Source organism: Chenopodium quinoa, unplaced genomic scaffold (genome assembly GCF_001683475.1).
Source record: "Chenopodium quinoa cultivar QQ74 unplaced genomic scaffold, ASM168347v1, whole genome shotgun sequence".
NCBI classification, from domain to species: Eukaryota; Viridiplantae; Streptophyta; class Magnoliopsida; order Caryophyllales; family Amaranthaceae; genus Chenopodium; species Chenopodium quinoa.
Genome location: NW_018745323.1, coordinates 2,205,907 through 2,220,920, shown reverse-complemented (window position 1 = coordinate 2,220,920; position 15,014 = coordinate 2,205,907). Strand labels below are relative to the sequence as shown.

Here is a 15,014-nt window from a genome sequence, read left to right as displayed (position 1 = left end):
TGCATGTACATGATGATCATGATGTGATGATCATATTATGATTATGTATCATAGTATGAGCTTCAATTATTCAAAGATTTTGGAGGTATTTTCATGGATGTTGTTTTGGGAACAAAGGTTGGTCATACCACATGGAATTATTAAAAGGAGCCCACATTAAGAAAGGGAGTTAACGTTTGTAAGAGTTGTGACAATATGGGACTGAATAAATATAAGGATGGGACGACCATTTTATGTATTTATTATGGGCATATATAAAGAGTATTTTTGTGTCTTGAATAATTCCATTTTATAAGAAATTTTTGTGCAAAATTCCATCCGTTTTGGTGTATTGAATTATTATCTTCTTCTCCTATATTGTCGCTCTTGAATAATTTTGATGTAAATTGTATGTGTAGCCTTTACTGATATACAAATATATGCTAATAAATGAGTGTTTTTGTGTGCGTATTCTCTAGCTATATCTCTTCGTTGGAACTTGATATTATTAGTACCTTAGTATTTTAATTGATATTAACCCTCTACCTTAAGAAAAAATTTTACATTTTTAATTTCTGTACAATAAATCAATTGAACGTAACTAAACAAGAAATCATAGTGTTAAATGATATTTATATGTTGGAATGGACAATATATACACAACAAGTCATCCTATAGATAGGCTAGCTTGATGAAATTGACTAAATTGAGGGATCAATTAAAGTCTAAAAATTCCTTTATTCCATCTGTGGTAATTAACAAGCCATCCCATACCTAAGCTAACTTCATTGATAAATTGGTGAAAGGCTTTTTCATCATCAAGAAATCAAGTTACCCACCATCATTACAACTATATTATTGATCTCGAGTCTCGACTAGTCTATTTAACTTTGTGCCTTTGTTAGAGCTGTCAGTTTCTAACCCGAACCGTTAAATCTGACTGTTTCGAACTGATCCGAAAAGGAACTGAACTGTTTAAAACCCTTTTTTGGAAATCGAAAACTGACCCGACCCAATTTTTTCCAAACCGAAACTGAACTTAACCGAATTTGTGCAAACCGTTACTAACCCGACCCGTTATCAAGCCAAACCGTTACAACCCGAAACTGAAAGAAACCCAAACCGATTACGTTTAAACCCGATAGTAACCCGACCCGTTTTAAACCGAAAACCGTTAAAACCCGATAAAAATCCGATAAACCTAAATCGTTCCAACCCGTAACCTGTTGTGACCGAACCGGTTATAATCTGTAACCCGTTGTGACCGAACCGTTTACGACCCGTAGCCCGTTATGACCAAACCGTTTAAAACCCGTAACCCGTTATGACTGAGTCATTACAACCTGTTACCCAATATGTTTATGATCTAATCTGTTTCAACCCACTACTCGATAAACCCAACTTATTTATGACTTGACTTGATTATAACATGACTCGTTCCTACCCATTATCTGACTAATTTGACTCGATAATCATCCGACTCAATTTTAACCCGATATGATTTTGATTAGAAACCCGTTTCAAATTGGGTAAACTCGTTTTCAAACCAACCAAGTTCAATCTAAACCGATTATAACCGAAACAATAATGGTTGGACCCGATTTCACCCGATCTATTTTGAACCGAAACCCATTTTCGAACCGACCCAGTTAAACCCAAACTGATTATGACCCGAACCAATTACGACCCGTCCTAATTAAGACCCGAACTGTTTTTAACCGAAACCCACATTAAATGGGCTAAACCCGTTTTCAAACCGACCCAGTTCAACCCAAATTGATTATGACCCGAACCGACTAGAACCCGACCCGATAAGGACCCGAACCGAATAGAAAATGCAATTAAAAAAACCAAACCGAACTGGCCTGGTAATTTTCAAAACCGACCCAAACCGACCCGCTTATTATTTCAATCCGTTATAAACCGACCCGTTATAACCCAAAACTGATAAACCCAACCCAAATCCGAACTGTTTAACCGAATTGACACCCCTAGCCTTTGTGTAATACTAGCCTAATTAACCAAAAAAACAAAAGAAGTTCAAAATAATGAGAGCCCACCAAAACATGTGAAAGATGAAGGAAAAAGTTAGGAGATAATTGATGAGGATAATGGGGAACACAATACCAGAAAAGAGGTCAAACATAGTCAATGACACGAGAGTGATTTACCTAAAAAAGCTAAAAGGCTTTGTAAAAGGTTTCTAGTAATGGTGAAAGAAGCCCACAAAAGGAAAGAAGATAGGGTAATTTAATGAAATTAGAGCATGTTGTAATTTCTAGGACTAGAACTAGGACTAGGATGAGTGGATGACTAAGGGTGGGGTGGTCCAACTTTTAAATTTATGATTAGCTAATTTCTAGGAAATGGATGGGTCTAAAGTAGCTAAAAAAAATTCACCATTTTGATTGAATGTAACATCATAATGTAACAAAAGTATGTGCAATTGTGCATGACACGACACGTAGAGGTGGTTATTGGGTAGGGTAGTTCAATGATAATAGGGTTAGGGTCAACTTTAAAGGGCTTTTAATGGACAAAGTCTTTAATGGACAGGACCCTTATTGGACATAGTCAATATAGAGTCAAAATGTTTTTTCAATTTAATTGATAAAGAAAATAGATAATGTAAAAATAATTACATACATAAATATATATTCATCTAGCATAATAATAGCTTTGTCCAATATTTTTTTTAATTGATATTTTGTAGGCCCGCCCATTATCAACCCGCTATTGACCCGCGATCCGCATTGGCCGAACCCAATATTGAACCTATAAAATATGACCCTCTTTGACCCGACGTGCAACCGACCCGCACCAACCATGATCCGACCCGCCCAATAACCAGGTCTAATGACACTATATAGAAAGCTTAAACAAACAAAAAGATGTCATGCTCACTGGTTCAATTAATAAGGAATTTGGGTGGTTTTAATTTGGGATCATAACTTGATTACGACCATTATGTTATATTGTTATTTCATTTTCAAGTCACTCATAAATGTTTTTCTTTTTATTAAATAAAAAAATGATAGGGTTAGGATTTGAGAGTTGAGAATTCAAACCTTATTGGCTTAAATAAAAAAAAAAAAAAATCAAACCTTATTGACTTGTTGTTTAAGACTTAGGAGATGATCATATCTACACCATTAGAATTTAACTTGGTTTGAGACTTTGAGCTAAATTTATGAATGGATCGGAGGTGTCAAAACCTTAAAACGCCGCCATTCACCATTGGAAATTTACTTATCTAGCTAAATTTTATGATTGGAAGTGTCAAAACCTTATTGATACACCATTTAAAGACGGATCTATAAATTTTGTATAGAGCAGGTTGTATGAGTAACAAGAACAAATATTTTTTTAAGGAAAAAAAAACAAAATTAAAAGTTGTGTCTTTAAAAAAAAGGGAAATTATCAATGATACCCTTCAGGTTTTGGCTTTTATCAATGGTACCCTTCATTAAACTTTCATTATCAGTGGTACCCTTACAACTTTACCTAAATTGCTACAGTAATCTCGACGTTAAACAAACGTTTAGTATGTTTAGTTAACACGGATAATGGGCTATTTGACACTAGCTTGAGTTGACAAAATTCCCCCCCTCATTAATACCCCCCAGGCCCAACCAACACCATTTAATAGTTCCAAATTTTTTGATCGTTCAACGTCTGTCACATTCTCCCCTGTTCTTCTTCTTCTGAGCAACCCTAACTGATGCAAGAGTGAAGGACGATCGTTGAAGATTAAGCGTTTTTCTGCAATTCTAAAGGTTAGTTCTTATTTCTTATTTGAATTTTGGGAATTTTGGTTTAAATTGTTAAGTTTAAGTATGTATGTTTGAGAAATGTGTTTGATTTGGTGGAGAATTTCGAAGTGGTGTAGGATTTAGCTCTGAATTATGCTCAATTTACATAGTATAACTACTAGGTTGCTAAAGTTTTATTCTTTTCATATATTAATATGCATAAGTCAGACATTTTCATGGATTGTGGGTACATGCACAGTGTAGCTTGTGATGTTGCTCAGTGTTTGCTTAAATTATAATCTTTAAAGATATGTAAATTGGTGTTTAGTGTGTAATTGATGATGAGTTTCTGAACAAAGTGATTGTGTACTGATTTTGCAGAATGACTGAGCATGATAGGGTTGTGTTTCGATTTAAGTATAAGGTGCATAAAATTGATATTGAAGTGGACCCTGATCAATGTAACTTAATGGATTTAGTCATAGAGTTTGAGGATAGGTTACAAAAAAAGGGAGTAGTTATACTTAACCCTATATTTGCTTATGCTTATAGAGGTAAGCACTGGCCAATAAATGATGATGGTGGCATACATAGGTTTTTTAGAACATTTCCACAAGCTAATGTGTATGAGATTTTAGTTGGTACTACTATGAATTCAACCTACCTGAATGATCTAGTGTCTGAATTTAGGAGGAACAAAATAGTTGCTGAAAGAGCTATGCAAGCAATTGGACATGCACCTCCACCAATTTATGACCCACCACTTGTTAATGAACCAATTCTTGAACCTCAAGCTGAAAATGAACCAATTCTTGAACCTAAAGCTGAAAATGAACTAATTCTTGAACAAGCTGAAAATGAATTCATTCTTGAACCTCCTATTAAAATTGAACAAGAAGCCAACCCTTTTGAAGCTACTCCTTCTGGGAGCAGCAAGCTAAAACCTAGGAGGAGATTGGTGCTTAAATACCAATCAGAACCTCAACCAACAAGCCCTGTCTCTTCTGTTAACCCTTCAGTAGAAGACTCTGACCCTAGGATTATAAACTATGACCCAGATGCTACTTTTATGGATATTGAAGACCTGTATGAACAGAATAGTGCTAAGCAGACTGAAAAAGAGTACAGAAGGGGGAGAAAGGAGTTTGAAAAGTACATGGACAAGGAAAAGGGTAAGGGTAAGTGTCAAGATAAGGCTGAGGGAGAAGATGTAGGTGGTGGTAAGGGAAGTGGGAAAAAGGGCAAGGCAAAGGGCAAGGGCAATGGTAAGGGTAAGAGTAAGCTATTAGTTTTTGGTGGTGAGAAGTTACCCCCATCTCCCATTTCCCCACACACTGTCTTTAAGACATTACCTGTTAGGAGAAGCCCTAGGTTTTCCCCTATTCAAACTAATACCAAGCAACCCACCACTGTACTCTCAAATAGTCCAAACACAAGAGGTCCAAATCCAACCACTAATCCCACACTTTTTGGTAGAAAAATGCCTAAGAGTACAACTGTTAGGAAAGGGCTATGGGTTAAGGGTAAGGGTAGAGAGTTGCATAAGCCAAATGAGAGTGGGGAAGGTAGTCAACCAACTGCTAGAAGACAAGTCATTTTTTATGGTGATGGTGATGGTGGGGATGATCCTAGTGATTCTAGTGATTCAAGTGAGTCAAGTGAGGATGCTGATGGTGGAGGTTTTGGGGATGAGCTTGATGATTTAGATGGTGAGGTGATCCCAGATGGTGATGTGCCAGCAGATGAGAGGGAAGACATAGGACAACTTCCCCACATTGAAGACAATTGGGAGCAGGGGTTCTGGTCTGGATTCATAGATGATGATGATGATGATGATAATTACTTCCAACAACTTTATGGTAATGGTGAAATGTATGAGGGTGTGGGGTTTGGGAAGATTGTTCTTAGACCTTGGATGCTGTTCATAGACAAGGCACACTTAAGGAGACTTTGAAGGATTATGCAGTCCAGGAAGGTTTTGCTCTGAATGTTGTAGCTGCAGATAACACCAGATACACAGTGACATGCTATGCTGAATGTTGTGAGTGGAGGCTGCATGCCAGTAGGTTAATTGATGGAAAAACTTGGGCTATCAAGAAAATATGGCCAGATGTACACAACTGTAGGGGCTTGGAAACATATAATCCTATATGTACTGTGAAATGGGCTGCCCCAAAAGTAATGGAAGATATTAGGGTTGCCCCTGATATTCCAGGAAAAGCATTGAATGAATCGTTGTTTCAGAGGTATGGGATATACATGAAACAAGCTTCCTTATATAGGCTGAAAAGGTATGTGATTCAAGAGCTGTTTGGTGGACATGATGAGTCCTACTCATTGATGCCAAGGTATGCTGACATGATTTGCCAGACTAATCCTGAGTCAAAGGCATTTGTAGCATGGCAGCTTAGTGAGAGCATTCCTAGAGTGAATTTGTTTACAAGTGTGTTTATCAGTTTTGCTGGGCAATGGAAGGGTTTTCTGGCTGGTTGCAGACCCTTAATTGGAGTTGATGGGGCTCATCTAAAGGGAAATTATGGTGGAATCCTCTTGTCTGCAGTTGGGTTAGATGGCAACAATGAAATTTACCCAATAGCATTTGCCATTGTGAGTGTTGAAGACAAGGAAAGTTGGTCTTACTTCTTCTGGCATCTGTACAACATAGTGAAGCAATCCAACAGGCAACATTGGACAATTATATCTGACAGACAAAAGGTAAACATTTTACTTACACTAACACTATTAGCATTATATTACTTGCATTATATTACTTGCACTAACATTATATTTGTAATATAGTACTTGCACTAACATTACTTGCATTAACAGGGGGTTTGATCTAGCCCTAAAAGATGTATGGCCTGATGCCAAGAGGAGATACTGCTGCAGAGACTTGAGCAGAAACTACAAGAAAGAATTCCCAGGCCCTTTGATGTACACACTATTCTGGAGGGCATGCAATGCAACCAACAAGTTCACTTTCAGGAAAGCAATGGAGAGATTGCAGAAGGAAGGAGGAGAGGATGTTATGGTGTGGTTTGCAAACTTAGGTGATCAATCAAAATGGAGCAAGCACAAATTTGATCCTAATGTATGCAATGACTCAAACACCTCTAACTTTGTGGAGAGTTTTAACTCCACTTTGGGAGTTGACAAGTGCAGACCTGTTTTGACACTTCTTGAAGGTATAATTTTATTTTTTTTTTTGTTTTTTTTTTCAGTTAAGACACAACTCTTATGGTTAGATTTACTTATGCATCTTATATGGTTGATTGGCAGGGATTAGAAGAGTGTGTATGGTGAGGATTGCTTCAAGGCATGAAAGAGCACAAGGCTGGGAGGATAATGACTTATGCCCCAAAATTGCAAAGTTGGTCAGGGACATTAGCAAAGCAACCTCTACCTGCAGAGCCTTCCAGTCAAGTCCAGGTGAATATGAGATACATGAGGGGAGGTCTCAGTTCCCTCTAAGCCTAAACCAAAAAATATGCTCATGTGGGGCTTGGCAGCTGTCTGGTATACAATGCAGACATGCAGTGAGGGCAATGCTACATGCCAAAGTTGATCCCCACAATTATGTGAGCTCATGGTACTCTGCTAGAACCTACAAGCAAGTGTACAATTTTGTGATTCACCCAATTCCTGATTCAAGTCAATGGCCACCTATTGATGCTACCCACCCTCAGCACATCCACCCACCAAAAATGAAGAGAGGTGTAGGTTGGCCAAGTAGAAACAAGAAAAGAGAAGAGGGTGAAGACCAACCAGGGAAGAGGTCTAGAACAGTAGATGCAGCAACTGTGGGAATTTAGACCACAACAAAGCAACTTGCAAGGGTGGTTTGACTGGAAAGGAGTTGGAGTCAGTGAAGGCAATGGTTGTTAGGAACATAAGATCAAGAGATCAGTCAAATGCAGCTAAGGAGGCTAGAGCTATGTCTGCTGCAACAGAGATCTCTTCTTCACAGTTGGTTAGCCAACCACAGGACTTGTCCCAGTCACCCTGACATCTATTTGGATGCTGCAGCATTAGGCTATTAGGACTGAATTTGATGTAATGAATCAGTTTTTGAACATGTTTTACCAGTTTTTATTGATGCAAGAACTTGTCTTTTTTTTTGGGAAAGTACTTAGCTGTGAATGCTAGTACTTATTTGCTTATTAATGCAGGATACATTTCTGTAAAGTACTTAGCAGAACTAGCTGCTTTTTTGGGAAGCAATACAGCATGATTTGTTTGCATATTTATGTGAATATGTTAGTAATTATTTGCTTATTTTTATGCTCTCTCAAAAAAGTAAACTAAAGACATAAAATGCAATATAACACGAAAATAACCAACTTCCATTAATGTCAACTAGAATTTTAGTACATCATTTTCAAACCAATATCTTAAAAAGGCTACTATTTTAAAGCCACAATCAACAACACCAAATACATCACTACAGCTAATTTCACAACCATGTACACGAAATCAGCAAATTCATCAGTCTTGTGCATAAACTCTGTAAATTCTGCCCTTAATGCATGAACTTGGCCTACTTCTGCCATGGATCCTTGCCTCCCTCCTATGTCACTTGAAATTTGGTCTTCACTTACCCACATAAAGAATTCACATACCCTACACTTATAATATGGCCTTCTAGGATTCGCAATTGAGTTTGAAAACCTAATATCCGCAACTCTTGGTGGTTCACAATTGCAATTCATGGCTCTAAACCATGTAACTCCCCCATTCAAATTGCTTGAAGATGAAGCCCTTCCAGAAGAAGCCATTACTATAAAACCCTGGAAACCCTTGACAAAACTGCAGAGTAGAGAAAAAAAGAAAAGAAAATTCAGAAATTAATGGAAACAGGGAAGAGAGGGGTGAGGGTTATATAGGAAATTGGAAAGAAATAAAAGGAGGGAAAAATGTTGGGATTTTTGGAGGGAGAAATAAAAGGGGCATTGAAGTCTTTTCGCGTTCCCCAGCCCATTTACCCTCCTAATTAAACATACTTAACGTTTGTTTAACGTTGAGATTACTGTAGTAATTAAGGGTAAAGTATAAGGGTACCACTGATAATGAAAGTTTAATGAAGTGTACCATTGATAAAAGCCAAAACCACAAGGGTACCATTGATAATTTCCCAAAAAAAAATTAAAAGTTGTGGATTTGAACCCTAGTCCCTAATTTGCTACACTAGTATGTAATTTGCTACACTAGCCATGATTACCTCAACGTATGGTATATAAAACACACAAACAATATGAGTAAACAATTTGGCAATTCATTGGAGCACTATATAATTAACACAATCTAAATCCTTTTTACGCAACCTTAATACATTGTGGATTAAAGTTCTACTAAATCATATGAACTTTGACATAATAATAAGCACACAAGCATAAACTAGAACATACACATTAATCCCCTTTAATTAAACTTTTGACAAGCCATTTCCAATGGAATAGATGGATTTGCGTATGAAGAATCTTTCATAATTTGATCAACTATCCACTTATTAGCTGCCTCAGTGTAATGAATGCCATCCCAAATAATACGTTTGGATGGATTATCGCATGATTTCGCAACCAAAATCTCTTTGCCATCTACAATCTCTGTGCTTCCGCATCTCATTGTGTTGTTGAAGTTGTATTTTCCTCCAATACCACAACAAGCTACTAGAGGTTTCTCAAAGCCTACAACACAATATTGTTTCATATACAAGTTTAATTCATCGAAATTCTTGTGTTGAAATCCTAAATAACAAGCAATATCTCTTTTGAAAGATCGTATCCTTGTTAAAATTCTATCAAGGATGAAGGATAGACAAGGAAGAATAAAATTTCCATGAACATAACTGATCTGAGTAAAGATCCATCCTAAATTCAATTGACAATATGAGTACGTAGTGAGCTAGCTTAGTGACAAACTAACAATAGTGAATAGTCTAGTTTGAAGTTTTTTTTGTTACATCTTTGTGGAGCAAACATACTCTCACAAAGTCACAAGTATAGCTAACTATTACTAGCTAGTAAGCAACGTTCCTGTTCTGATGGCCTGTTCTGATTTACTAAACTGAGCTGAACTGAACTGACTGGAGCTGAACTGAACTAAAATGGATATTTTATGAGAGAATGACATTGGAAACTGAACTGAGCTGAGCTAAGCTGAAATTAAGTTGTTTCTAAAAACTACATAAATGATTGTTTTGTGTCAATAAATTGTAGAACTATATCTATAACCCATCTACCACATAATAAAACGTGAAGCAACACATAATAACACGTTGTGCAAAAGAAATTATTGGCAATATTTTTTTATTAATTTTTTTTTAAAAAAGGCTTACCATATTTTTTGGCTTGGGTGATGAGCTTAAGTTTGATAGAGTATATATCAACAAAAGTAATTGAAGCCGAAGGCAAATCCATCCTTAGCTGAGTAACAATATCCTTTAGCTGACTGTTGTAGTACTGGGAAACCTCATTCAATGGGCTTGCACATCCGTATTCATCGACTTGGGCCGCTGTTAGGAGAAAATGGTCCAACATATATGGTAAGCAGCCCAATGGACCTGTGTTGTGGATCCAGAATGACCTTCCTCCTTGTGCATACACACCCTACATAAAGCAAACAACAAAGACATGATAACTTTGTTTAGGGAGGCACATCAATGTGCAACAAGTTGAGTTGAGTTTAGTTGAGTCGAGCTTAGACATTTCTAAGATCAATTCGGCTAGTAACTCAACTCGGGTTTAATTTGTGAAAAGAGACAGTAAATTAGAGAAAAGAAGCATATAACTATGTTACGTACCCTAACAACTTTGGCGAATTGACTAATAATATCAGGTATGCTGGCCTTGACCTGCTCTGTAGTCAAGTTTAGTTTGTAACCAGCAGTGATGTCATTTTGGCCAATGTCGAAAGTGTATATAGCACGAGTGAAGTAATCTTCTTTCGGTAACAGCTCCTCAAAAACTCCTCCTACATCGACATTTCATAGATAAGATTACTTCAATCAGATTACGGCTTAACCAATAGCAACATCTATGTAAATTCAAGGGTAATTAAAGAAAGGTACACTCGACAATACACAAAGTGACATTAGGCACGTGACATGACTAGGAGCATAAATGTACGATACAGGGTACAAGTAACAAGTACAAAAGACCTTGTCGATTAATGATTACCTTGTTTACGAACAACTTGGGACTCCTTGTAAAATTTGGAGTACTCAGCGAATTGGATGTCCAAAGAGATGGGACTGTATCCGCTCTGAGATATAGTGGTGTTTTGAGGTCTAATCGTCGAACCCGCGGTTGCGAAGTTGGCTCCGTGGCTAAAATTTGACCCTATTGAGTTTAGGTACGCACTTAGATACGGTAATCCCAAACTTTCAGCTGTATCAAGTGAAAATTCAGATAATTAGCCGTTATTTCATCAGCTTGCTTGGTAAAAAATTAAAGGAGTTATTTTACAACAAATAAAACGGCCAATTTATCAATGTTGACAAAATATGATAAATAGGAGATAAAGACATGCTAATTGTAATCCAATCCGTAAAGCAAGAATCTATGACGACAAATCATACTTAGGGTCTGTTCTCATTGACTGAACTCAGCTGAACTAAACTGAACTGAACTGAATTGAGCTGAACTGAACTGAACTGAGCTGAAGTGAACTGAAGTGAACTGAAATGAGCTGAATTGAGCTGAACTGAACTGAACTGAAGTGAACTGAAATGAATATTTTATAAAAGAAGGAAATTAGGAGATGAGCTGAACTGAACTGAATTTCAACGTAAGAGAACAGACCCTTATAATAATATAATAAAACTAAATTACTAAAAGTTGTAATCTAATCCTATAAGTTAGACTTGTGAATAAAAAAAAATATTAGACCCTGTTCATTTCACCTTAAAAAAATAATATTTAGTAAAAATAATTTCAGTTTAGCAAAAATAATTCCGTTAAATAAAAGTAGACTTATGGTCTTTTCTCAAAAAAAAAAAAAATCTTTAATTTAATAATTTAAATTTCAGGGGTGAGTCTGACGTAATTGTAAAATAGAGTACCTTAGGATAATTTGGTACTATGGTAGGACTGCCAATTTCACTTTTGCGGCATTAATATTTTGACATAATTTCACTTTAGAGCCTATTAATCTTTACTAATTTTACTTCAATGCAATCATAATATGTAGTATATCTTTGTTGTCATTTTTAATTTGTTTTTAAGTGTCACAATTTAATGTCCCCTAAATATTTTTTTATTTTTTTTTAGTGAAACATAACACTTTTTACACTATTCAATCACCTAATTCACACAGACTAATATAAATAATTCGACCCTATGAATATTGATTGAAATCGTTTCAATAATTTATTTATATATTATTGGTCAAAAACTCAAAATTTAACACTAACATATGTGCCTATGAAAAATGTTTATTGATTACTAGTTGCAACTTGCAAATGCATCAAACTTGACTTTTCACTATTAATTAATTAATGTGTTCATTGACCATTATAATAACAATGGTCTTGGTAGAATGCTAGTAACGTTAACTCGTTAAGTAATGCATTCATTCTGAAACGAGGGAGTAAAACAGACATAAGAAATTATAACATGATATGATAGAGTATATAACATATTTTAAGCTTATGGTTGAGTTGATTCTCTAACATAATAGCGAAGCCAGCATGACATAAAGGTCACGGATTTAAATCTCATCCACCACTCCTTTAAAGTGGAATGATATGTGTCAATCCCATCATAAACCGCATCTTTAGCAAAAGGACAAAAGAAAAAGATTGAAGATAAAAGAGGAGTACCTAAGAAATCGATGACGAGGCGGCCGTCGCAGAAACGACCAGCAGGTTTACCAAAAAAGGTTTGACCATTGGGAGGAAGTGCCTGGCCATACAACGCGGTAAGGCCGCCGGTGTCGGAGTTGGAATCACCAAAGTTGAAAATAGCCGGAAACTCGCAATTATCTTTGTTTTGAGAAGAGTTGTTAGTCAATGCTACTGTCAACCCCAAATTAGATGCTATCAGAAACACACATATCATGAGATTAATCAGCTTCAATCTCATTTCCCTCTTTTTCATTCTACACATGGTTTCTGTTTACTCTCCTGTTATTTGTTTAGTGTGAGGGAAATGAGGAACTGAAAGATTGGTTAATACATGGATCAACTAAATATTTATGGACTTTTTAATGTTGTGCAGCTGTGATTTAGGCTGTGTTTAGTTGAATTGTCTTTTTACTTGCTTTGTTGTTTGTTTTAATGTGACTTGACTAGATTACTAATGTTGGAAAATGTTATACATATCCTTTGGACCTATATATATATAAGCATTAAATGCACACTAGAAAATTATACTCTGTCCCTATTTGATTGTCACTTTTATCATTTTGGGTGTTTCTAAATGTTTGTCACATTTTATGTTTAGATTAAATAATACACGTTAAATAACAATTTTAACCTCATAATTTTTTGTCCTTATTATAAGAGCTTCCTATTTTACCCTCATATTTTTTGCCCTCTTTAATTGTAGGTTCCCCTTTGATATTTGTAACTAGGGATGACAATTTAATCCGAGTTCGATTCGAATCCGATCCGATTCGAAGGAAAAAAAATCCAATTCGAATCCGTTTAAAATTAGTCCGAATCCGATAAAATAAATCCGAATTTGAATAGGAGGTGGATCGGACTTGGACCCTACGCAAAGTCCGACGGAGTCTGATCCGAGTCCGAATCTGAGAGTATAATAAGCATATGCTTTATAACTTGGGACAATTATTTGCTTGTTTTGTAGCAAAATTTTGTTATGTAACTTAGTTTATAATTTAAATATGTTATGTTTATAATTTAATTGGTATGACAATACAAGCAATTATAGGTATATGACATTATAAAAAATAAAAATTAAAAAAAATATTCGGATCATTTCGGAGGTCCGTATAAACGGACCGGATTTGGATCCGAAAATTACGATTCATATCCGATTCGGACTCGGACTCGGACTTTTCGGATTCGGGCTCGAATTCGGATCCAAGTCCAGGGTCCGTTTACTAAACGGAACGGATTCGGATTTAGCCACATCCGACCCTAATTCGATCCGTTGTCATTCCTATTTGTAACTATGACTTTTTCTCTCTCTATCAAACATTTTTAGCTTAGTCATAAATATGTGTAGTTGTAGGGAATGATTTCAAGCCTTTAAAAATCCCACTAGCTTGAACCCCACTGTGATCATACACTAAAGTACGGTGGCGTCCAAAAGGGAAGAAGATAGAGCAAAAGAGTCGCCAACAAGTTTTTAAGGAACTTGTAAACCGTTCACGAGGTGAAGGTTACACCCCTTAACGATCCAAGAGATCGTCAACTCCATAAGGTCATGAACCAAATAAGGGTTCGGGGATGATGGTACAAATCCAACCTAAAAGAGATTGAACCTGCCCTAATAATAGGCCCCTACTTTATTCTGCTCGTATTCATGTGCGCTTTCTGACTATCATACAATCAATAGGATTAACCCTAAACCTGTTTAATCTATGTTGGTTGAATTTAATGCACAAATAAACTATTATTGGCAATCACTTGAATTATAATCACAGTTAACCTAACAAGATTATTAATTATCTTATTAAGCGTGGTTGCAAGTACCAATTCCCTTTAAACATGCAATAAAAGGTGATCAAGAAATAAAATAATAATCAAGCAACATAAATAAATAATCAATAACAATATCAATCATAATCATAATCATAATCATGTTAAAGCATAGCAAGATCCTAGGCATGATACTAACAAGATTAATAACAAACCCTAGCATGTCACTAAACAATAAAAATCAAATCTTTAACCCTAACATGATACTAACATGAATTAACATTAGGAAGAATATAGAAAGCATCGTACTTTTAATCATACTTGATATTAAAGTTACCCTAGACATGATACTAGGAATCAAAATAATAATCTAAGCATGATTTCTACATCATAATATCAATTAAACCATTAAAGTACTTACTTGGATGCCTCGTACCTCTTTCTAATAACAAAATACACACGTTAGTAACTTCAAGGAAAATAATAATCAAAGCAATTAAATTAAATAATTGAAAGAGAGATTTGGGACCAAACCCTCAGAAATTAAAACCTTTCACGTCTAGGGCGAAGGCAACTTCAAATATGGCTAGGTGTTTCTAGATCTTGTGAATGCGGAATTTTGTGTTAAAAAGCAAAGTTTAGAAAAGAATGAAGAGATGAATGAAAAGGATTATTTGACT

At 35.9% G+C, this 15,014-nt stretch overlaps 1 protein-coding gene across 1 annotated transcript; it reads right to left on the bottom strand.

Annotated features, from left to right (window-relative positions):
• Positions 1 to 8,983: 8,983 nt before the first annotated feature.
• Positions 8,984 to 13,018, bottom strand: LOC110712448 (GDSL esterase/lipase At3g26430-like). Its single transcript, XM_021890915.1, has 5 exons — positions 12,550 to 13,018; positions 10,907 to 11,116; positions 10,531 to 10,700; positions 10,066 to 10,336; positions 8,984 to 9,415 (listed from the first exon to the last, which is right to left on the bottom strand). The coding sequence occupies exons 1-5, from the start codon at positions 12,833 to 12,835 to the stop codon at positions 9,150 to 9,152; spliced, it is 1,203 nt and encodes a 400-aa protein (XP_021746607.1). The 5' UTR covers positions 12,836 to 13,018; the 3' UTR covers positions 8,984 to 9,149.
• Between the last annotated feature and the right edge of the window lie 1,996 nt (positions 13,019 to 15,014).

What these genes read in the sequence shown, in the direction of transcription:
- LOC110712448 (XM_021890915.1), bottom strand. Translation starts at nt 12,835, where the DNA reads ATGTGTAGAATGAAAAAGAGGGAAATGAGATTGAAGCTGATTAATCTC. An exon ending in CCTCGTCATCGATTTCTTAG is followed by an intron (nt 11,117 to 12,549) that starts GTACTCCTCTTT and finishes CACTTGATACAG; the next exon opens with CTGAAAGTTTGGGATTACCG. An exon ending in AATTCGCCAAAGTTGTTAGG is followed by an intron (nt 10,337 to 10,530) that starts GTACGTAACATA and finishes TGCTTTATGTAG; the next exon opens with GGTGTGTATGCACAAGGAGG.